Source organism: Miscanthus floridulus, unplaced genomic scaffold, assembly GCF_019320115.1.
Source record: "Miscanthus floridulus cultivar M001 unplaced genomic scaffold, ASM1932011v1 fs_365_2_3, whole genome shotgun sequence".
In the NCBI taxonomy this organism is placed as follows: domain Eukaryota; kingdom Viridiplantae; phylum Streptophyta; class Magnoliopsida; order Poales; family Poaceae; genus Miscanthus; species Miscanthus floridulus.
The window spans coordinates 1-18,943 of NW_027096647.1; the positions used below are offsets into that span (position 1 = coordinate 1).

Genomic DNA, 18,943 nt, shown 5'->3' on the forward strand with positions numbered 1-18,943 from the left:
TTTGGCAGACCGGCGCTCATGGCTTCAATCCAGCCTATGACCAAAACCATGCAACGGTGTGGTTCTGCACCCCTTCAGACGCAACAATGCGCACTGGTACGTTGCAATGGATGGAGCATCGGCCTACTACGTGTTTTAGACCTTAACTTTGGTTGCCACCCAGCCTACACTATCAGACAAAATTTAATTCACTAGTGTAAATCTAAATCCGATCAGGGCATCAGCCATCAGGAGTTCAGGACGTAGACGCTGTGGCCGACGGGCGGCAGACGACGGCGCCATGACTCAACGCGGTGGCCGGCGCCGGGCGGACGGGGACTGCACAAGCCTTGATCGCCTGCAACTGCAACTGCAAGTGCAACGATGGCACCAAAGAAGAATAGCTATGTGATGAAAGGTATTTTTTATTTCATAAATTAGAATTCTAAAAAATCTATCTTTGAGTGTTATTTAATTCAACTAGCATTTAGATTGATACACATTACACACGGATGTAGGCATCAGGCATGTAGCCTGTAGGTTTAATAAATAATAATCAATAGTTCAATTATTAATTTATTGTTTGCCTTTTTTGTCTTGTGATTTTTTATACAGATTTGACGAGTATTTTTGCCAAAGCATTTAGCATTAGCAGCTGCAACCCAGCTCTGCCTGTAGATGGTGTTGCTGGACAAGAAGAAGAGGAAGAGGATGTGGGCATTGAGGTTCTAGTGGGTATTCAAGAGGCAGAGAATGAAGAGGAAATTCATGTTGATGATCAGCCCACTATTGATGATCCGATAGCTAGCCAAGGGGAAGGGGATGGGCTGATTGAAGTGATGAACTCAGACCAGGTTGAGCCTGATCCAAGGCTTCGGATTCTAATTGATGATTTTCATCCCAACATCAGAGATGAAGTTAGGCCCCGTTTGGTTAGGCTTTTGGCTTTGGCTTTTGGCCCCAAAAGCCAAAAGCCCAACCAAAGGGGCTGCTTTTGGAGGCTGCTTTTTTAGAAGTAGCTGCTTTTCCGTAGTACATTTTTGAAAGCTGGTTCGACCCTGCTTTTGACTTTCTGCTTTTCGAAATTGATAGAATAAAAAGCTCTTCCATAGTTGTTTTAAGAGAGATAAAGATAGAAGGTATATTTTATACTTGTTTAACCAAACAGCTTTCAGCTTTTCTACAGCTCACAGCCCACAGCAGCTTCCCCACAGCTCACAGCCCACAGCAGCTTTTTCCTACAGCCACAGCTCAACCAAACACACCCTTAGATTGGCTTATGTGGCAAAGGGTTCAACTCGACCGATTGGTCATGATTATCCTCGTGACCATTTTGATAGAATTTTTTGTGAAACATGATACACAAAACATCCTTGGCTGGAATATAGTGTGGAGAAAGATGCAGCTTATTGCTTCTATTGCTTTCTTTTTAGGCAAGATCCCGTGGATGAAAAATTTGGTTATACTACCTTCACCAAAGAGGGGTATACACCTTGGAAGAATGCATACAAAGCATTTTCTCTTCATGTTGGTGGTGCCAAGAGTATCCACAATCAAGCAAAGACAGCATGTGAAGATTTCAAAAATCAAAGGTCAAGTCTAAAACATAAGGTTACAACCTATAGCAAAGAATCACTAGTCAAGTATGAAACCCGTTTGGACACATATTTGGGAATTGTAAGTTATCTTGCACTGCAAGGTGAACCATTTCGTGGACACGATGAATCTGTTTGTTCCATGAATAAGGGTAATTCTTTTAGAGATGCTTGACTGGTACAAAGAAAGGAAGGTTGATGTCTATATTTAGATATCCAATTGAAGAGACTGTTGGAGGGTATTTTTTTACCAAAATCTCTATTCCGTAAACTAGAAAAGATATAAAGAGTTTCTCGAAGATGCTCTAATACTGTCAAAAAAGAATACAATTCTGCATTTTTATCAACGTATCTAAATTTTAACCAAATATATAGATAAAAATAATAATATTTATGATAGTAAATAATTATAGTCTAAAATTATATTTCACAACAAATGTAATTATACTTATTTGATATTATAAATATTGATAATTTTTACCTATAATTAGTCAAATTCAAGATATTTTAATTTAATATTATATTAGGATTATATTTTTTTTGTGAACGAATGGTGTAGTTGATGAACTAATTTAGTTTCATTCATCATATTATGAGCTGGCTCACGAGCTGCTTGTGAGCCAAACGAGCTGAAACAATAAGCTGGCGAGGAGTCCAACTGCACTCAGCCCAGGGCGGAGTCGGCCCAAAACTAATTCTACTCTCGCACATGGCACAGCCGCACGAAGCCGGCTGCGCTCCACTGCTCTAGCCTCCAAGCCTGTGAGGCTACGACCATCCGGCCCGTCCGGGAGCAATCTCAAATGCTCTCTTCCTCTAATCATTTCGCAAGGAGAGGCTTGGCATGCTCTGCGGTAATCTAATCTGGCAGCCAGGACGAGGCACTGAAGTACTGAACGGTGAGCCTAGCCTAGCTTTGGATTTGCGCTGTTGTGATTTTTTTTACCGATCAAGGATTGCTGTTGTTTGGTTCACTATTGATGTTTCTACTATACTGCAACGCGAGCCACTGCAGCACGCTCGGTATCTTCACGAGCCGAGCCGCGCCAGAGTTTCCGAATAAGCCCCAATTTTGGTCCCGTTTATTTGGAGAAATTTTAGAAAAATTTAGAGAAATTTGGAGAAATTTGTGAGAGAAAAACACCGTTATGAATAAAAAAAGAAGTAGATCAAATCAGGTTTAAGAGCACGTGAACAGGGTTCAAACCGGGTTGAAGGGCGAACGGGGTCTTTGGAATTAGGGCTGGACTCGGATCTCGATCCGTTATCAGACCCCCGCGTGCGCTCCCCTGGGCCGAACAAAACCCCGGACTGCTACCGTGGTTAGCGTTTCAATAGTCTCTCCGCCTGCGCCGCCGCCGCCGCCGTCGGCGGCCCCGTCCTACTCTGGGCGCGAGGCCTTCGTCGATACCTTCATCGGCGACGAGCACCAACCAGGTATTCCAACCCCTTCTCTTCCCTTCCTGCTGTGCAAAACCGTGCACCCGAACCCTCGCTTAAAAACTACTCCGTATTTGGCTATTTGATGCCTACTAATTCGAACATCTTCTTCTTCTTCTTTTTTCAAAAATTAGGTTCCTCTATTTGATGGCGGCGCCTCCGGTCACGGCTCCCGCGACCTCCGGGTGTCTGTCCGGTGCCAAGGCGCGCTGGGCTGCTGAGCGGAGCTCCAGCTCGTTTGCCGTCTCGTCTCCTGCGATTGGCCTCTGCCAATTTGGGAGCCGCGTCCTCAGCGTCCGTGCCAAGGTGAGCGTGGGACGAGATTATCGTTTCCACAGATTTGACTACTCTACTAAGCGTCAGTGACTTCTTTGGTAGTTTGGTTGTGGTGCTTAAAAAAAAAAAGGAAAAACGTGCAATCGTCTCATCCAAATTCCATGCTACCGGAAGATTCTGGATCCGTTATTTACTGTTGGCTACTGATTGTTTTTACCCCTATGTTGGCTACTGATTGTTTTTACCCCTATGGAATTGAGCTGTTTCGTGTTCTTCCACGCAGGTTGCCACCGGCGTGCAGAGGGCCAGCATTGTGGATGATGGAGGTGGGTTGTCTTTTACTCGCTGATTCAGATATCAAGTTTTGTATTTGGCACGTGGAGTATGCGCTTGGGATTTTGTAGCATGATTCTTTTTTTTTTTTCAAGTTGTAGCACGATTCATTGATAACGTACCTTACAATTTGAGAGCTCCGTTATTTCTGGTTTCACCATTTTTGAAATCTCTATGCAGCGGAAAGGCCGTGGAAGCTCAGTGATGCTCGTCTTGTCCTGGAAGATGGTTCTGTGTGGAGGGCCAAGTCTTTTGGTGCTTCAGGAACACAAGTCGGTGAAGTTGTTTTCAACACATCACTGACAGGGTAAATCATTTTGGACTGAGTTATGCTTTTTGTCTGAGTGGTGGTTTGTTTTGCATGTCTTGGTTGATTATTGTTTTTCTGAGCAGTGGCATGTTTTGCATGTCTTGGCTGATTATTGTTTGTTTTCTCAGTCAAGTTGCTGTTCACTCAGGCAATTCTCATATTAGGATTTTAGATATTTGATGGGGGGCACACTTACTCCTGTCACCTAACCACCTCTTCGATTTTACTGTACCTGTATCACATATTGATTTACCTTAGTCATAGTAATATGAAGCAAATGAACATAAATGACTATAAATTTTGTGTGTGTGTGTGTGTGTGTGTGTGGTGGGGGTGGGGGTGGGGGGGGGGGGGGGGGGGGGGGGGGGGGGGGGGGGGGGGGGGGGGGGGAGGGGGAGAACTTCATTGAAGTGAGACAACCTGCAGAGATATATTATTCATCATATTCAGCGGAGGCATTGGGCCCTGGAGATACAGAGGATTGTTAAGTCATTCAGAAGTTAGGCTGGTGATAATAGCTAGATTTTTTTTGGCTGGTTGTTTGACACAGATTGTACTAGTTTTGGCATTCAGAGTGCTGCATTTCCTCGACAAACCTTTCTGTACTATTGAATTGAACATGACTTGTTGATGTAGTTATGTTGATGATTATGCACCATTCTATGTTGGACTAAGAATTGTTACTTATGTGGCGCATTTGTGGTTGTAGCTATCAGGAGATTTTGACTGATCCAAGCTATGCTGGTCAAATTGTCCTGATGACCAATCCCCATATTGGGAACACTGGCGTTAATCCTGGTTTGTTACTTCTCTACTTGAGAGATTTAATATACCTTTTTTTGACAATTTAGCATGAATGAAGTATAATGCTCTTGCAGATGATGAAGAATCAAACCAATGTTTTCTTGGTGGCCTAATCATAAGAAATCTAAGCATATGGTTAGATTTTTTCCTTTGTTTTTGTTATTTTTGGCATTTTAAAAGAACTATACCCTCTTTATCAGTTAAAATGATATTTTCTGTTGTAGTACTTCCAACTGGCGATGCAAAGAAACACTTGAAGAGTATCTGATTAAGAGGAACATCATGGGAATATGTAAGTGATATAGAAGCTAACCTCCCTCCCCCCCCCCCCCCCCCCCCCCCCCCCCCCCCCCCCCCCCTCTCCCTCTCTCCCTCTCGCTATCCCTATCCCTCTCCCTTTCTCTGTCTTATGTATGGACTCACCGACTCAGACACACATGTGATCTAAATTCACCATGGATTTACGTTTTTGACAGATGACGTGGATACACGTGCTATAACACGAAGATTAAGAGAAGATGGTAGTCTTATTGGTGTCTTGAGTACTGAACAGTCTCAGACAGACAATGAGTTGTTGGAAATGGCCCAAAAGTGGAAAATTGTTGGTATGTTAAAACTTCATCGATCAACAATGTCCTTGAAAGAAGTGACTTTCTTCTTTTTTATGCACACTTCAGTATCTATCTCCACAGATGAACCTAAATGACTGCATAGTGGTCAGCTTAGATATAATAGATTTCTTTTCCCAACATATTCCAGTGAGAACTAACTTTATATGTATTGAGCTGTTTATTCTTTTGCTTTTGATTTATATTAATTGGATTGTAGAGCTGTCGTTCTGATATCATAAGCGTTTTGACCTTTGAAAGAACATAATCAGTGAATTATCACTTCAAATATTTAATGGGTTCAGAAAAGAAAAGAAAAATATGGGATTATAGAAAGCAGCTAAAATATCCACTTCTAAAATTGGTTGAATCTGTTGGAATGCTTTGATTTCCCACTGTTTCAAGGGAGTGATTTAGTTATTTGATATTGCTCGGCACCTCGGTGCCATGTTCGGTACATTGTTAGTAGTTATTACTATTGCAAATGACCTTTGGATGATGTTTAAGCTGTTAGTTTCTTGGCTCTAATAATGAAAGAAACATTCATGTTGATATTACACAGGAGTGGATTTGATTAGTGGTGTCACATGTGATGCTCCATATGAATGGTCGGACAAGACCAATTCAGAATGGGAGTTCAAGAGGGATCAGTCAAGTGAAACTTTCCATGTCAGTATTGACACTCTTTCCTACACATCCAAAATAAATATTGTACCTGATATTCGCTTCATTTCTTGTATAGGTGGTTGCCTATGACTTTGGTATCAAGCATAATATTTTGAGACGATTGACATCATATGGATGTAAAATAACAGTTGTTCCAGCAAATTGGCCTGCTTCAGAGGTACTCAATTTGAAGCCTTATGGTGTTCTTTTTAGCAACGGTCCTGGAGATCCAGCTGCAGTTCCGTATGCTGTGAAGACAGTACAAGAAATAATTGGGAAGGTTCCTGTTTTTGGCATCTGTATGGGCCACCAATTGATTGGGCAGGCTCTTGGTGGGAAGACATTTAAAATGAAATTTGGTCATCATGGCGGGAATCACCCTGTCTGCGATCTCCGTAGTGGACGTGTAGACATAAGTGCACAGGTTTGTTCCTATTACTTTTCTTTATGCTTGATGTGATTCATGTTGTCTGTTAAAAAAACCAACCTTGGAGGAACTAGGCATCTTTGAAATTAAGAAAGAAATAAGCGCCCAGATTAGCAGATTAGACTTGATGAGTTTTTGTGGTGGTCTGGGCATACATACACACCCACAACGAACTGAGCCAGCTCAGTTGTCATTCAGCTGAAAAAAGGAGTTGGGTTTAAATAATTACTAGTTTATGTTAATCTTCATTGCAATGACCACCGTCTACTGTTGTATCTCTATTTGTTGAGAGGTGCTGCACGTCTTTCATCTGTACCTTTAGTAAATTTGAGTTTCTCAGAGTCTTCATATAGAATTGCAATTTTGTTTTGTTAGGCAATCATGCCACAACCAATAGCAGTATAGCCTGCTAGAGTAAGTAAATATGACAAGTCAGTTGAGATATAAAATCGATTATTGGTTGAAATGAGTGGGCGTTCCCACTAAGAAGATTATGTTTTACCTCCTAATTATGGTAGTATCCATGCTGTTACTTTTCTCTAATCCATATTACTGAGAATCTGAAATCACTATTCTTCGTTTCTTTACTTGTGATGCTTCCTAGCTTGTATTTGTAATCTGTATTGTCCTAAAGCATGATTCATTTCCCTGTAGAACCATAACTACGCAGTTGACCCAGAATCACTTCCAGAAGGAGCAAAAGTAACTCACGTCAATCTCAACGATAATAGTTGCGCTGGCCTTCAGTACTCCAAGATGAAGCTTATGTCTCTCCAGTACCATCCTGAGTCTTCCCCAGGTCCGCATGACTCAGACACAGGTACATTTCTTTTGCAAATCTTGTATAGATCCACCATGGTGTAGAACGTACTGCTATCTTAATGTGATTTAGCTGATGTCTCGATTCATCTTTTGTGTTTTACAGCCTTCGGTGAGTTTATAGAGCTCATGAAGAGCAACAGATTGTGAGGGAGGGAAGTACTTGAATTGAAAAAGGTCAATAATTGTATTGGTGCTCTCTCGCACCAAGCTCAAAAGAATTTGTTGCATTTTTAGTGTTTTTCTTTTGGATGTTCATGTGCTTGAATTTTTGGGTCGAGAGGACATAGCATGAGATGCTCTGCGACCTGGTTGAATTTCGTGAGAATAACATGTTATCAAATTGTACGGTACAGTATACTTATGCCTCGCCAATTTCTGATCGGCAAGTAAAGTGGTCATGACGAGCACCAGTAGACTAGTAGAGATAAAGGATGGCCATGAAGGTTGGTCAGTGGATACTTTTGTTGTTCCAGGCTAATTAGATGTGCACAAAGTTGTTGTCAACTTTTTAAATGTCTGATGGAAAATCATCCAGCTTTTCGATGTGCATCTGATCTGGAAACTTTCTCGTTTATCCGTAGTGCACTTGTAGATGCTCTGTCTGACCAGATTGACGGTGTGACGAGGAGGAGAAAAGGGGTTTGGATTCCTTTTTTTTTGTTAGAGATTGCCTTGTTGGTATTTCTAATGTCGTCGATACGTCTATGTTCGAAGTTGAGGTGTTCTGCTTTCGATTACCGTGTGTTTTCGGCAATTTGTGTAAAAAAAAGTCACAAGATCTCTTATAAAAAAGGAGAAAAGATCACAAGACCTGAGAATTTGCTCTCTCTTTCAGCATTTTGCTAGATGTTTGGTCAGAGGTTGTAAGCACATCACCATCTAGGAAAGGTAAGCGAGAGTGCGCGAGAATCTGACTTCTAGGTTTGCCGAGCATTTTTGGGAGGTGTGACTAGACTAGGCAAATTTTATCGTCTCATCAGATATATAGAGCACCGAATAATCGCGCTCCGCACGGCTTTTCAACCTGGTGTTCCAGGGACCGCTTGTTCTCTGCTTCAATGTTCTTTCCTTCTTTTTCTTCGTCTGAAGAATTTTTTCTAAGAAAAAGAGCAATACAAATATCACCCGACTTAGCAAAAACGAGATTAAAGAATGCTAGAGCCATAGCAACTCCTCCTCCATTGGAGACGATTCTCGTTCTACAACTCCATCTCACCTGTACTAACATCGAAGCATCCTCCTCCGCCCACACCGTCGTGCTCAAATTCGGCCTTGCCAGCGCCGCCGAACTCGCCAGAGAGTCCAGCGCCGACCCAAGCACGTGAAGACACCACCGAGAGGAACTCTCTGCTCCCGCTCGTGGTCGTTGTCGTCGTCATCGCTTCCCGGGCCTGAGAAGCGTGATATTTCTGTTGTTCTGGACTTCACCCCTGCCTTTCCATCCCCCGTCCACCCCGCGTGATCTTGCTCGTGCGGCAAGGCGTACGCGTCCTCTCCATCGTGCGGCAAGGCAACCGCCGCCGTCGCCCTAAGCCAGGTGCCCAGGTTTTCGTCGGTCCCTTCGCCAGGCCCTTCCTCGCTTGCCGGTGACGAGCACCCGCTAGGTATCCGCACCCTCCCTCTCCCATTCATGCTGTGCGAAACCGATCACCTGAATCCCACCCGAATTGTACTTAAGCTACTTGGCTATTTGGTATTCGGATCTGATCTAATTACAAGTGTTTACATGCTTACTAACTTACTTTACTTTTTATTTTTTTGCAAAAATTATTGGGCACCCACGTCCTTTACTGGGTGCGCCCCTTGTTCTTCGTTACAGCTCAATTCATGTTCTGCACTTAATAGCTGCTGGCCATTCTCCCTGCATTGTAGAATTTGCGCTAAAAGTAAACATCAAGTACAGAGTTACATGAAAGTATGGTACAAAAGTTAGAGAAAGGAAAAGTGAAAGCAACAGTGAGAAGGGGCTAGGAAGTAGGATGTACAATATAATTGGATTCGGCAGTTAGGTGACACCGACCTTGAAGCCAATCAGTCTATGTTTTGAGCCTCTTAGGGAACCCCTGAATTTCTGTAGCTCTATTATATCTTTGATTTTTCTGTTTCCATCTGTTGTGCAGACTACAATTGCATCTTGAAGAATAAAATGGACCAACATGATTCCATGTCTGACTCACCAAGGAGGCGGTACAACCTTCTGCGTGACAAGGTCCAACTGGTGAAAAGGAAGGACTCAAATCGCTATGAGATTGTCCGCTTCCATGATTCATTGTCTTTTGAGAAAGGCTTCTTTGTTGTGATCCGTGCTTGCCAGCTCTTGGCGCAGCACAATGACGGGATAATATTTGTTGGTGTTGCTGGCCCCTCTGGTGCTGGGAAGACGGTGTTTACTGAGAAGGTGGTCAATTTCATGCCTGATGTTGCTGTGATATCAATGGACAACTATAATGACGCAACTCGCATAGTCGATGGCAATTTTGATGGTAGTCCTAATCACAAAGCACTTTGCATATTGTCTTATTGTTTATTTAATCTGTAAATGCCACTTCCTTCACAACAACAAAATTTCTGGAAAAAGCAATAAAAGATAGTTATGTTACATATATCTTGAGCTGTGTCTCTTGCACATTTAGTCATTTGGAAACTGCATTCTGTAAGGTGATAGTGTTTCCTACCAGAGAAATTGATATGTTCACCTCTTAAAACTTGCTCAGATCCACGTCTGACAGACTATGACACACTGCTGGAAAATATTCATGGTCTGAAGGAAGGAAGGTCAGTTCAGGTTCCAATATATGATTTCAAGTCGAGCTGCCGGACCGGTTATAGGTAAATAATCACTGCTATCTTTCAATATTACAAGCTAAAGTCCATACTTCATCATTCATTTGAATATGATCATTCATTTGAATATCATAATTTCTTATGTGCAAACAGAACAGTTGATGTCCCTAGCTCCCGAATTGTTATCATTGAAGGTATTTATGCACTGAGTGAGAAGTTACGGCCTGTGATGGACTTGCGTGTTTCTGTCACTGGTGGTGTCCATTTTGATCTAGTGAAGAGGGTTTTAAGGGATATACAGCGAGCTGGCCAGGAGCCTGAAGAAATAATTCATCAGATCTCTGAAACGGTAGGTTGAATTTTTCAACTTGGCTATACATTTTATGATCAATCTTGTGGTTTATGTTAACATGTGAATTACCTCTTACTGTAATTGGTGTGGTTTAATGAAAGATGACATTTTCAGGTTTATCCAATGTACAAGGCTTTCATCGAACCAGATTTGGAGACCGCACATATTAAAATCACCAACAAGTTCAACCCATTCTCAGGGTTCCAAAATCCTATGTACATTCTAAAGGTAGGCATCTCGAGAAAATTGTAGAACTGTGCACCAATGACATAGTTTCAACAACAAACGCTGAGAAAATTGTTGAATTGTGCACCGCCTGCAGTCAGCAAGGTCTCTAGCACCTGAGAAAATCAAGGCTGTGCTTGGTGATGATCATAAGGAAAGCAACGAAGAAACTTATGATATATATCTACTTCCACCTGGTGAAGACCCAGAAGCCTGCCAATCTTACTTGAGAATGCGGAATAGGGAAGGGAAATATAATCTAATGTTTGAGGTATATCTGTTTTATGTTTTTTCCTATCTTACCCGTGGAATTCCAGTTTTATGCTTTTCTCTCTTATGAATGGAATTTCAGTTTTATGTTTGATAGCTACGAATTATACTTTTGAGTGATATTGTTAGTTGATAATGTTCTGATACTAGTACTGTATAAGGTTCTTTGGATTAAGTCCACTCCTTGGCTGCCATGTAATTCTATTCCATACCATATTTCCCCTGGAATCTTTGCTAGAACATGAAAAACTAAAAAAGGGCGTACCTAGTGCAGAGAGCTCCCGCTCTGTGCGGGGTCTGGGGAAGGGTGTCAGTGGCAAGCCTTACCCTCGCCTGTGCAATGCGAGGAGACCGCGACTCGAACCCGGGAGCTTCCGGTCGCAGGCGGTAAGACTCTACCGCTTGCACCAGGCCCGACTAGAACATGAAAAACTAATTCAGTTGAATTTTCATCGCAGTCAGATTCTAAATTTTACTTCTCTTTTTATATTTTCTAGATCTGCTTAATTTAACACATTTGATCAGTCTCCCCTGCAGTCACTTAGACTTACCTGTATTTGTTTCTATTGTCTGTGGCTACATGCAATAAACAAACCCTTGCTGGCAGCCCTGGTGTTCACTAACTCTCTTATGTTATTTTGTGCTCGAAGGAATGGGTAACCGACAATTCTTTTATCATATCACCAAGGATCACTTTTGAAGTCAGTGTACGTCTTCTTGGTGGTTTGATGGCATTGGGATATACTATAGCAGCTATACTGAAGAGAAGCAGTTGTGTTTTTTCTGATGGCAAGGCAACTGTTAAAATTGATTGGCTGGAACAACTTAACAGACAGTATATACAAGTGAGCATAATCTTTGTTGTCTGGTTGATGTAGTTTCTCTCAATGTCATTGTTATCTCAGGTTCTTGAATACTATTTATTTCATTATTACTTTTTTTTAACTATTTAAGATGTGCAAATGTTATGACCTTGCTTCTTTCTTTAGGTGCAAGGAAGAGATCGTCTTTATGTTAAATTTGTAGCGGATCAGTTAGGCTTGGATGGTTCTTATATACCACGCACATATATTGAACAAATTCAGCTGGAGAAATTGATTAACGATGTTATGGTATGTATATTTTATTAGTTATGTTGCTTACACGGTATATTCACATTTCTTCTAGTTGTTTCGCTTAGTTCATTGGTTGGATCTGACTGCTATGTAGGCGTTACCAGAAGATTTGAAGACAAAGCTCAGCATCGATGATGAGCTGGTCTCAAGTCCAAAGGAAGCCTTTTCCCGTGTTTCTGCTGATCGGAGGAACAAGCTTATGAAGAGGTTTCATAATAACATCCTTGTTTCAAGTTTGAACTTTTGAAACTTTGGAACCTGAATGAAGTTAGTTGACTTTCTTATCATGTTGTCCAGTGGCCTATCTCAATCATATTCAACGCATGGAGACAAAAATATTGTGAAATTGAGTAAACTAACAGAAACCAACAGGAGGTTTGGTGCAGGGCGAGCCCTTGAACCGCCTGCTATCAACCAGGTGACTTTTGTGAAGAATTATCACTAGCATGGCAGTTGAAAGCCTCAACGAAAACATATGTTATCGCTGACTTGCAAATGTTCTTGTTTCCATTTCTTTTTCGTAGGGTGCAATCACCCAGCTTTCAGAACAGATATCAACATTGAATGAAAGGATGGATGAGTTTACCTCTCGAGTTGAAGAACTCAATTCAAAATTTACGGTGAAGAAACATTTGCCCAGTCAGCAGAACTTAGCTCTTCCAAATGATGCTTGTAATGGTTCAACACCTACAAATCTCTTTGTCTCTCAGTTAGGCAATGGTACTCTGATACCTCATTCTTCATCGTCAAACCAACTTGCAAAGGATTCCCCGATGATTGAAGAGGTCTCCCTCTCTCTCTCTCTCTACCTTTTTTGTAGCTTGTTGGAATTAGATGTAGGAAGTATTGTCAACATTGTTCAAACATTAGTTTATCAAACATTTTTAAAATTCGGTGTGATTGTTTAGACCTCAAACAGATTCTAACAGTTCGATAAAAATAGCAAAGAATCAGGGTTGTCATTAGTGTCCTCAAATTAAGTGGACAAGTGGGTCACAAATTCAATCCTGTTCTAGTTTATCTAGTCTGAAATAAGTAAAAAGAAAAGTAAGTAATCCAGTTCCATTTCCAGTACAGGTAGTGTCACAATATTGTTAACAATGACAAAAAACTATGTAACTATAGATCTATGGATGTGGAATCATATCTGGATTGCCAAATACACATATTGTGGACAACAATGATTATTGGATGGTTTCATAATATAGTTTGATGTAATATTAGCTTTCATGAACAGACTAACAAAATCAATGAAACTAAATATCATCTAGTGTCAGCAACTAGTATAAAATTATTTGAAACTTGTATGCACCTTCTGCAACATTCAGCTGTATTTCAGGTAAACAATCCCATATCGTCTTTCCAAAAAATAAAAAATGTGGCATAAAATATTCATGTGGCAGAGGTTCTTAATGACAAGACTCGAAGCTGCCAATGGGCATATGATTTTTCTTCTTTGTAGATATGTATTGTGCAAAGCCTAGGCTGAATGAAACATTGCACAAATTTTTCTGGTATATGCAAGTAGTTTGATTATAAAGTATGTTGTGATATTTAGTATTTATTCTAAACCTCACCATAAAAACATGAGTGTTGGTTGTGCCTATCTTAATAAACATGAGTGTGGTTGTGCCTATCTTAGTGTAACACATTCTTTTGTACATATCTTGACTTGACATTTCATGTTTGATGCTTTGTTACCTACGCAGATTATGAACATATCAAGAGGTCAGCGCCAGGTTATACATCAGCTCGACAATCTAACCAACCTGCTTCATGAGCATTTGGTCTTAACACGCCAAGCAAATACCGCTAGCAGGAACCGGGTGCTGGATATCGACACAGTCATCTGTCCACTTATTTGCCTGACTGTTGCCAGTATTGGGTACTTCATGTTTAAAGGTCTCAACAGGTGCTGACCAAAGTGAGTCGGCCCAAACATGTGCTCTGAGGCTCACCATCTAGTTTTGGCGGAACTGGAGGAAGCAACCGTCACAACTCAACTGATCTGCAATACCCCCATAGTCCAGAGTACTGATGCTGTCTCTCCTGCAAGCTAAAGGAAGACAGTTCTCACCCGTTTACAAAGTCCTAAGACAGATAAACTCGTATACCAGCACATGCAACAAAGCCTTCGCTTTTTAGGGAATTATTACTCCCAAACGCAGAAAATGGTGTACTGTAACGGGTACTGGCAGTCCCCAGTGCCAATAAATTTTGGAGATTGATAGTAATCCTCAGATAATTATGAGAGATCGACAAGTTTAACTGAATATATTGTCGTTGTCTGTCTCGTGATTTCTGAGTGCGAGCACCATCGCCTGTTTCGCCTGGTTGCAGATCTTATGCTGCCATCTGACTTCACGATTCTACAAAAATGTTCTTTATTTAGGGCATGTTTGGATACCATGACTTATTATTAGCTAGCTAATTTTTAGCTTAAATTATGCGTCCAAACAGGAGAGCTAATAGGCAGATTAATTTTTTAGTCTTCATTTAGTTGTTAGCTAACTAGCTAATCAATCATAGCTAATTTAAGTTAAATTTTAGCCCTACCTAGTAACTAGCTATGTGTATCAAATATGTTTTTATTCTCATAGTGAATCAGCATTAATCCATTATTATTTGATGTTTCGGACGGTCCTCTCTAAAACGTCAGATAATGGCCTGTTCGACTGGTATTAAAGCCGGCTGATAAGCTGGCCTTGGCTGATTTATTGTGAGAGAAAAATATTGTAGATTTTAATTGATAAGCCGGCTGATAAGTTCAAGCGAATAGGCCCAATATGGCGCGCTAAAAAATGTGATTAAGAGAAAAAAGAGAAAACATCACGTGACCACGGCCCAAAGCAAAAGGAACATCACGTGACTACGACCCAAAGCAAAACGGGAAAACTATTTGATGCTAGTGATTTTCTAATTCCGCTCACTCGATTTCCTGAGCGTTGGATCTTTGATCGATTGATCTCGTGTGCTCCACATGGTCCCCCACCTGGCCCCCTGCACCGCTGCATGCATGCATTCTGATTCAAAGATGATGGTATGCCTAGTCGTGTGGGGCCTAGGGTGCCAGGTGCGGCCGGGCGCCTGCTCCCGCATGCTGCTGGTGCCTGGAGCATACACCAGCAAGTGCAGGTGAGTCAGATCACAGTGCATGCAGGACCTCCCTTGGGCATCTATGTACACATATTCATTTGTTTAGTAGATGCAGATTACATCTTAATAGACTATATTTTACTATTTCTATTTAGATGTAATTTTTGGGTTAGGTGTAAATTAATTATTTGTAAGTGACAATGGTCCAATTACCCGGACCTATCTGATCATTTTTTTGGCTTTTCTTTTGATTTTTTGTATGTTTTATTTGATTCCTCTATGAAATTTTCCCATTTGGCTTCCATAAAAATAATCTGGCTATTTTTTTTGTTTAATATTTTTTATTATTTGGTTTTTTTTGGTTCGTTTGATTGAAATCCAATGGCCATGGGAATCAAGTGTTGTTGGATTGGAAACACTCGATTCGTTTTCTCTGTCCCAATCGAGTGTGCAGCTGCCCTATAGCACTCGGGTGTCAGCCGGCTCTCCTTTAAGGGTTGTGTAATGGTGTTGTAGAAGGGCTAGATTCTAGAGTTGGCTCGAGTCAACACGTACGGATCATAGAACAGGGCCGGCCCGCGGATCGAGAGAAGGATCCGTCTCTTGAAGCCCTCGCTAGTCGTGACCTGAGGGGCGGCGCGGGTCCTCGGAGCTGAGGGTCAAGGCGGCGGAGGTTGCGGCGGCGGCGACGGCGGCGGCGGCAGCTGCGATTCTACATTCGAGATGGTTCCTCATCAAGATCCGTTACTCGCCAATGCTAGAGCTTGAGGGCATCAGTTCGTCGGGCCCCATCTCTTCTCCATCCGTCATCAAGATCTGCTCCTAAAACATTGATCTTCCTTGCACAAAGTAGATTAGAGTTCAGGGTAGGGTCCTACGTAGTTGCAGTAACCTGATTTCCTCATCTGACACTTTTTGCAAGCTTTGTTTTAGTAACAGGGGTGCATGATTAGAATTTAGAAAAAATACCTACAGGTTACCAGTATCATGAGTGAATATCACTTTTATGGTTACTAGTAAATGGGACTTTCTGTTTTCTGAAAACTAAAGTATAATTGCATTGTATAAACTTGTACTTGTGATATGCTGCAACATCAATTCTAGATTTTTGCTTTAGTTGTATTGCTAGCTGTATAAACTATACAGTTGTTTCAGTTCTATGCTTTTTTCTATACAATTGTTTTAGTTCTATGCTTTTTTCTACACAATTGTTTTAGTGTACCGCAGAAATAGTTTGCTAGAGCTGTGCTGACTACACTTATAATCTTATGATATAGGTATTACGGAGAGGGTTTCATCAACAACAGCAGCAGAAGTTGAGGATAGTCTTGATGCTATCTCCACCGATCAGTCAGGCCGGTCAGGGAAAAAGAGGGCTAAAGTTTGGGCTTATGTTGACTCGGAAATCGTTGATGGAATTGAGAAGGTTGTGTGCAAGTATTGCAAGCTCCAGTTATCTTCTGTGTCAGGAAAGGGGACAACTCACTTGAATAGGCATATTGGATATTATTGTTATCATATCCCTCAAGAGTACAGGGACAAATTCTTAGCAACTTTGAAGAAAAGTCTGATAGAGACAATTCTGTATTTGATCCTGTTGTATTCAGAGGTCTGATTGCAAAGTACTTCCTCAGTGCTGAGGTTGCATTTCGAAAAGCAGATGATCCTGCTTGGAAAGAGATGATAAATTATTGCCAACCTTCATTCAATGTGGTGGGTCGACAAACTGTTTGTGCAAACTGTCTGATCTTGTATGAAGAAGAGAAATTACAGCTACATCAAAAGATCACGAAGTTGAAGTCTCATGTCAGTTTAACTGCTAATTTGTGGTCGTCAAACCAAAATTTGGGGTATCTTAGAGTTACAGCTCATTACATTGATGAAGAGTTTGAGCTCCATAAGAGGATTATTGCATTCAAGCAGATCTCTTTCCCCCATAACTCATTTGCTGTGCAAGATGGCATCATGGCTTACTTGACGGAGTGGGATTTAGTTGATCGTGTGTTCACAGTGACTCTAGATAATGCAAGCGTGAACAACAGAGCGATTAGAGACTTGCGTGCTGCTCTAGGTGCTTAGATGTTCTTTAAGGGTGAACACATACATGTCAGATGTGCCGCTCATGTGCTCAATATAATGGTCCAAGCTGGATTGCAAGTCATACCAAATGCAGTTGGAAGGGTAAGAGACATTATCAAGGTTGTCACATCTATACCTTCTCGTCTGTAAACATTCAACTCAATCGTTCAGGCATTAGGTCTCAAAGGCAAGTTAGGGCTGGTTCTCGATGTTCCCCACCGCTGGAATGCTACGTAAGACATGTTGAATGAAGCTCTGAAATATAAAACAGCTCTCAACAGATTCACAACAGAGCAGTATCTGGATGTTCCTAGTGAACAAGACTCGCAGAAAGCTGAATCGCTTCATGAATTCCTAGAATAGTTCAGTGAGGCTACAAAAGCATTTTCTACGGATAGGCATCCAACGGCCCACCTCTTTCTAAAGATGTTGATGGCAGTTCGAGATGTATTGCTTGATGAGACGCGGAATACCAATGAACTGCTCAATGAGTTGGCTGAAGCTATGTATACCAAGTTTCAGAAATACTAGGCTGCGCCTAGTATGGTACTTCTTATAGCTGTTGTCCTGGACCCATCAATGAAAGCTGATTTTATCAGGTTCTTTTACTTGACTGTTGAGAATGCAGAAGTGGAAGCAAAGATGAGAGAGCTTAGATAATACTTGAAGAAATATTATCTAGAGTACGAGAGGATTGTGAGGAACAACACAGGTCCTGTCTTCGTTTCATATGAAGAGGAAGTTTTAAGTCAGGGCGAATCGAGTTTTTTGGACTTCGTGTCAAACAGCGTGTAGAGCTTGCATTTGCTCAATTTTCATCACAAAACTCGAGTACTCGCTCAGAAAGATCAGAACTGGATATTTATTTGGATGATCCTAGAGTAGTTGTGAGACCAACAGAGAACTTTAATGTTCTAGCATGGTGGAAGAAAAACTCGGATGCCTATCCTATCTTGTCTTTGATGGCCAGAGACTTCTTGTCTATTCTTGTTAGCACAGTGTCCTCAGAATCTGCTTTTAGTGCTGCTGGAAGGATACTTGGTAAAAATAGGACATCTCTCTCTCTCCAGAAACTCTTGAAGCGTTAGTCTGTGCGAAAGATTGGTTGATTGGCTTTAATGATGCAGAAGAAGGTAATTGTCATATTTCAGATACATATTACAAAGCCGATTTTATTTACAATAGTGGTTTAATATGTTTGTCTTGTTCAATGCAGGTCAACCAATGATCGGACATCGTATGTTTGAATCAGATGAAGAAGTAGATGATTGACAGGTTAGTGCCCTAGCTGTTGGTTCACTAGGAATGTTGTTTCACTAGGAATATTGTGATATTCATTGTTTAAAAAACAACTTAATTAGACCATTTATTTGCATGATTGATGTTTGCTATATGCAATTGATCTTCCTTATTCACTTAGTTTTTGTGTTATGAATGCTAGCGTCACTGTTACTAATGTTCCATTTATTATTTTGCTAATTTCTAGAATATTGAACTATGTTTTCTGCTTGAGATAAATTTCATTCATTGTCTTATACAGGACAGTCGATGCAGGACCCATAGGATACCCTGCAAGGAAGAGAGAAGATCTAGTCCAACTAGGATTCTTCCTATGTAATCTTAGTAGTAGTATTATTTGTAATCCTACTAGGAAACTCTCATTGTAAACCGACTAGGATTCTGACCTCCTAACTATATAAGGGAGGGCAGGGTTCCTAGAGAAGAGGACTTTTACAACACAACACCTTACGATCAATCCAAC

At 41.2% G+C, this 18,943-nt stretch overlaps 2 protein-coding genes and 1 pseudogene across 2 annotated transcripts; all 3 read left to right on the forward strand.

Annotated features, from left to right (window-relative positions):
- The first annotated feature begins 2,879 nt into the window (after nucleotides 1–2,879).
- LOC136531501 (carbamoyl phosphate synthase small chain, chloroplastic-like) lies at nucleotides 2,880–7,617 on the forward strand. The gene is made up of 12 exons (XM_066524145.1): nucleotides 2,880–3,011; nucleotides 3,149–3,320; nucleotides 3,574–3,616; nucleotides 3,804–3,930; nucleotides 4,643–4,731; nucleotides 4,812–4,872; nucleotides 4,962–5,029; nucleotides 5,214–5,342; nucleotides 5,908–6,014; nucleotides 6,088–6,435; nucleotides 7,093–7,258; nucleotides 7,364–7,617. The coding sequence occupies exons 2-12, from the start codon at nucleotides 3,162–3,164 to the stop codon at nucleotides 7,405–7,407; spliced, it is 1,341 nt and encodes a 446-aa protein (XP_066380242.1). The 5' UTR covers nucleotides 2,880–3,011; nucleotides 3,149–3,161; the 3' UTR covers nucleotides 7,408–7,617.
- Nucleotides 7,618–7,922: 305 nt separating this feature from the next.
- On the forward strand, nucleotides 7,923–14,281 carry LOC136531500 (inorganic pyrophosphatase TTM1-like). The gene is made up of 12 exons (XM_066524144.1): nucleotides 7,923–8,864; nucleotides 9,381–9,743; nucleotides 9,975–10,089; nucleotides 10,198–10,393; nucleotides 10,511–10,624; nucleotides 10,719–10,892; nucleotides 11,542–11,736; nucleotides 11,881–12,003; nucleotides 12,101–12,213; nucleotides 12,304–12,424; nucleotides 12,531–12,791; nucleotides 13,716–14,281. The coding sequence occupies exons 2-12, from the start codon at nucleotides 9,407–9,409 to the stop codon at nucleotides 13,923–13,925; spliced, it is 1,959 nt and encodes a 652-aa protein (XP_066380241.1). The 5' UTR covers nucleotides 7,923–8,864; nucleotides 9,381–9,406; the 3' UTR covers nucleotides 13,926–14,281.
- LOC136531504 (zinc finger BED domain-containing protein RICESLEEPER 2-like) lies at nucleotides 14,178–18,525 on the forward strand (annotated as a pseudogene).
- The last annotated feature ends 418 nt before the right edge of the window (nucleotides 18,526–18,943 follow it).

Excerpts from the sequence above, each read along its gene's own strand:
- LOC136531501 (XM_066524145.1), top strand. The coding sequence starts at position 3,162 with ATGGCGGCGCCTCCGGTCACGGCTCCCGCGACCTCCGGGTGTCTGTCC. Across the intron at positions 4,873-4,961 it reads ATAAGAAATCTAAGCATATG|TACTTCCAACTGGCGATGCA; the intron begins GTTAGATTTTTT and ends TTTCTGTTGTAG. Across the intron at positions 5,343-5,907 it reads CCAAAAGTGGAAAATTGTTG|GAGTGGATTTGATTAGTGGT; the intron begins GTATGTTAAAAC and ends GATATTACACAG.
- LOC136531500 (XM_066524144.1), top strand. The coding sequence starts at position 9,407 with ATGGACCAACATGATTCCATGTCTGACTCACCAAGGAGGCGGTACAAC. Across the intron at positions 10,394-10,510 it reads TTCATCAGATCTCTGAAACG|GTTTATCCAATGTACAAGGC; the intron begins GTAGGTTGAATT and ends TGACATTTTCAG. Across the intron at positions 10,625-10,718 it reads ATCCTATGTACATTCTAAAG|TCAGCAAGGTCTCTAGCACC; the intron begins GTAGGCATCTCG and ends CACCGCCTGCAG.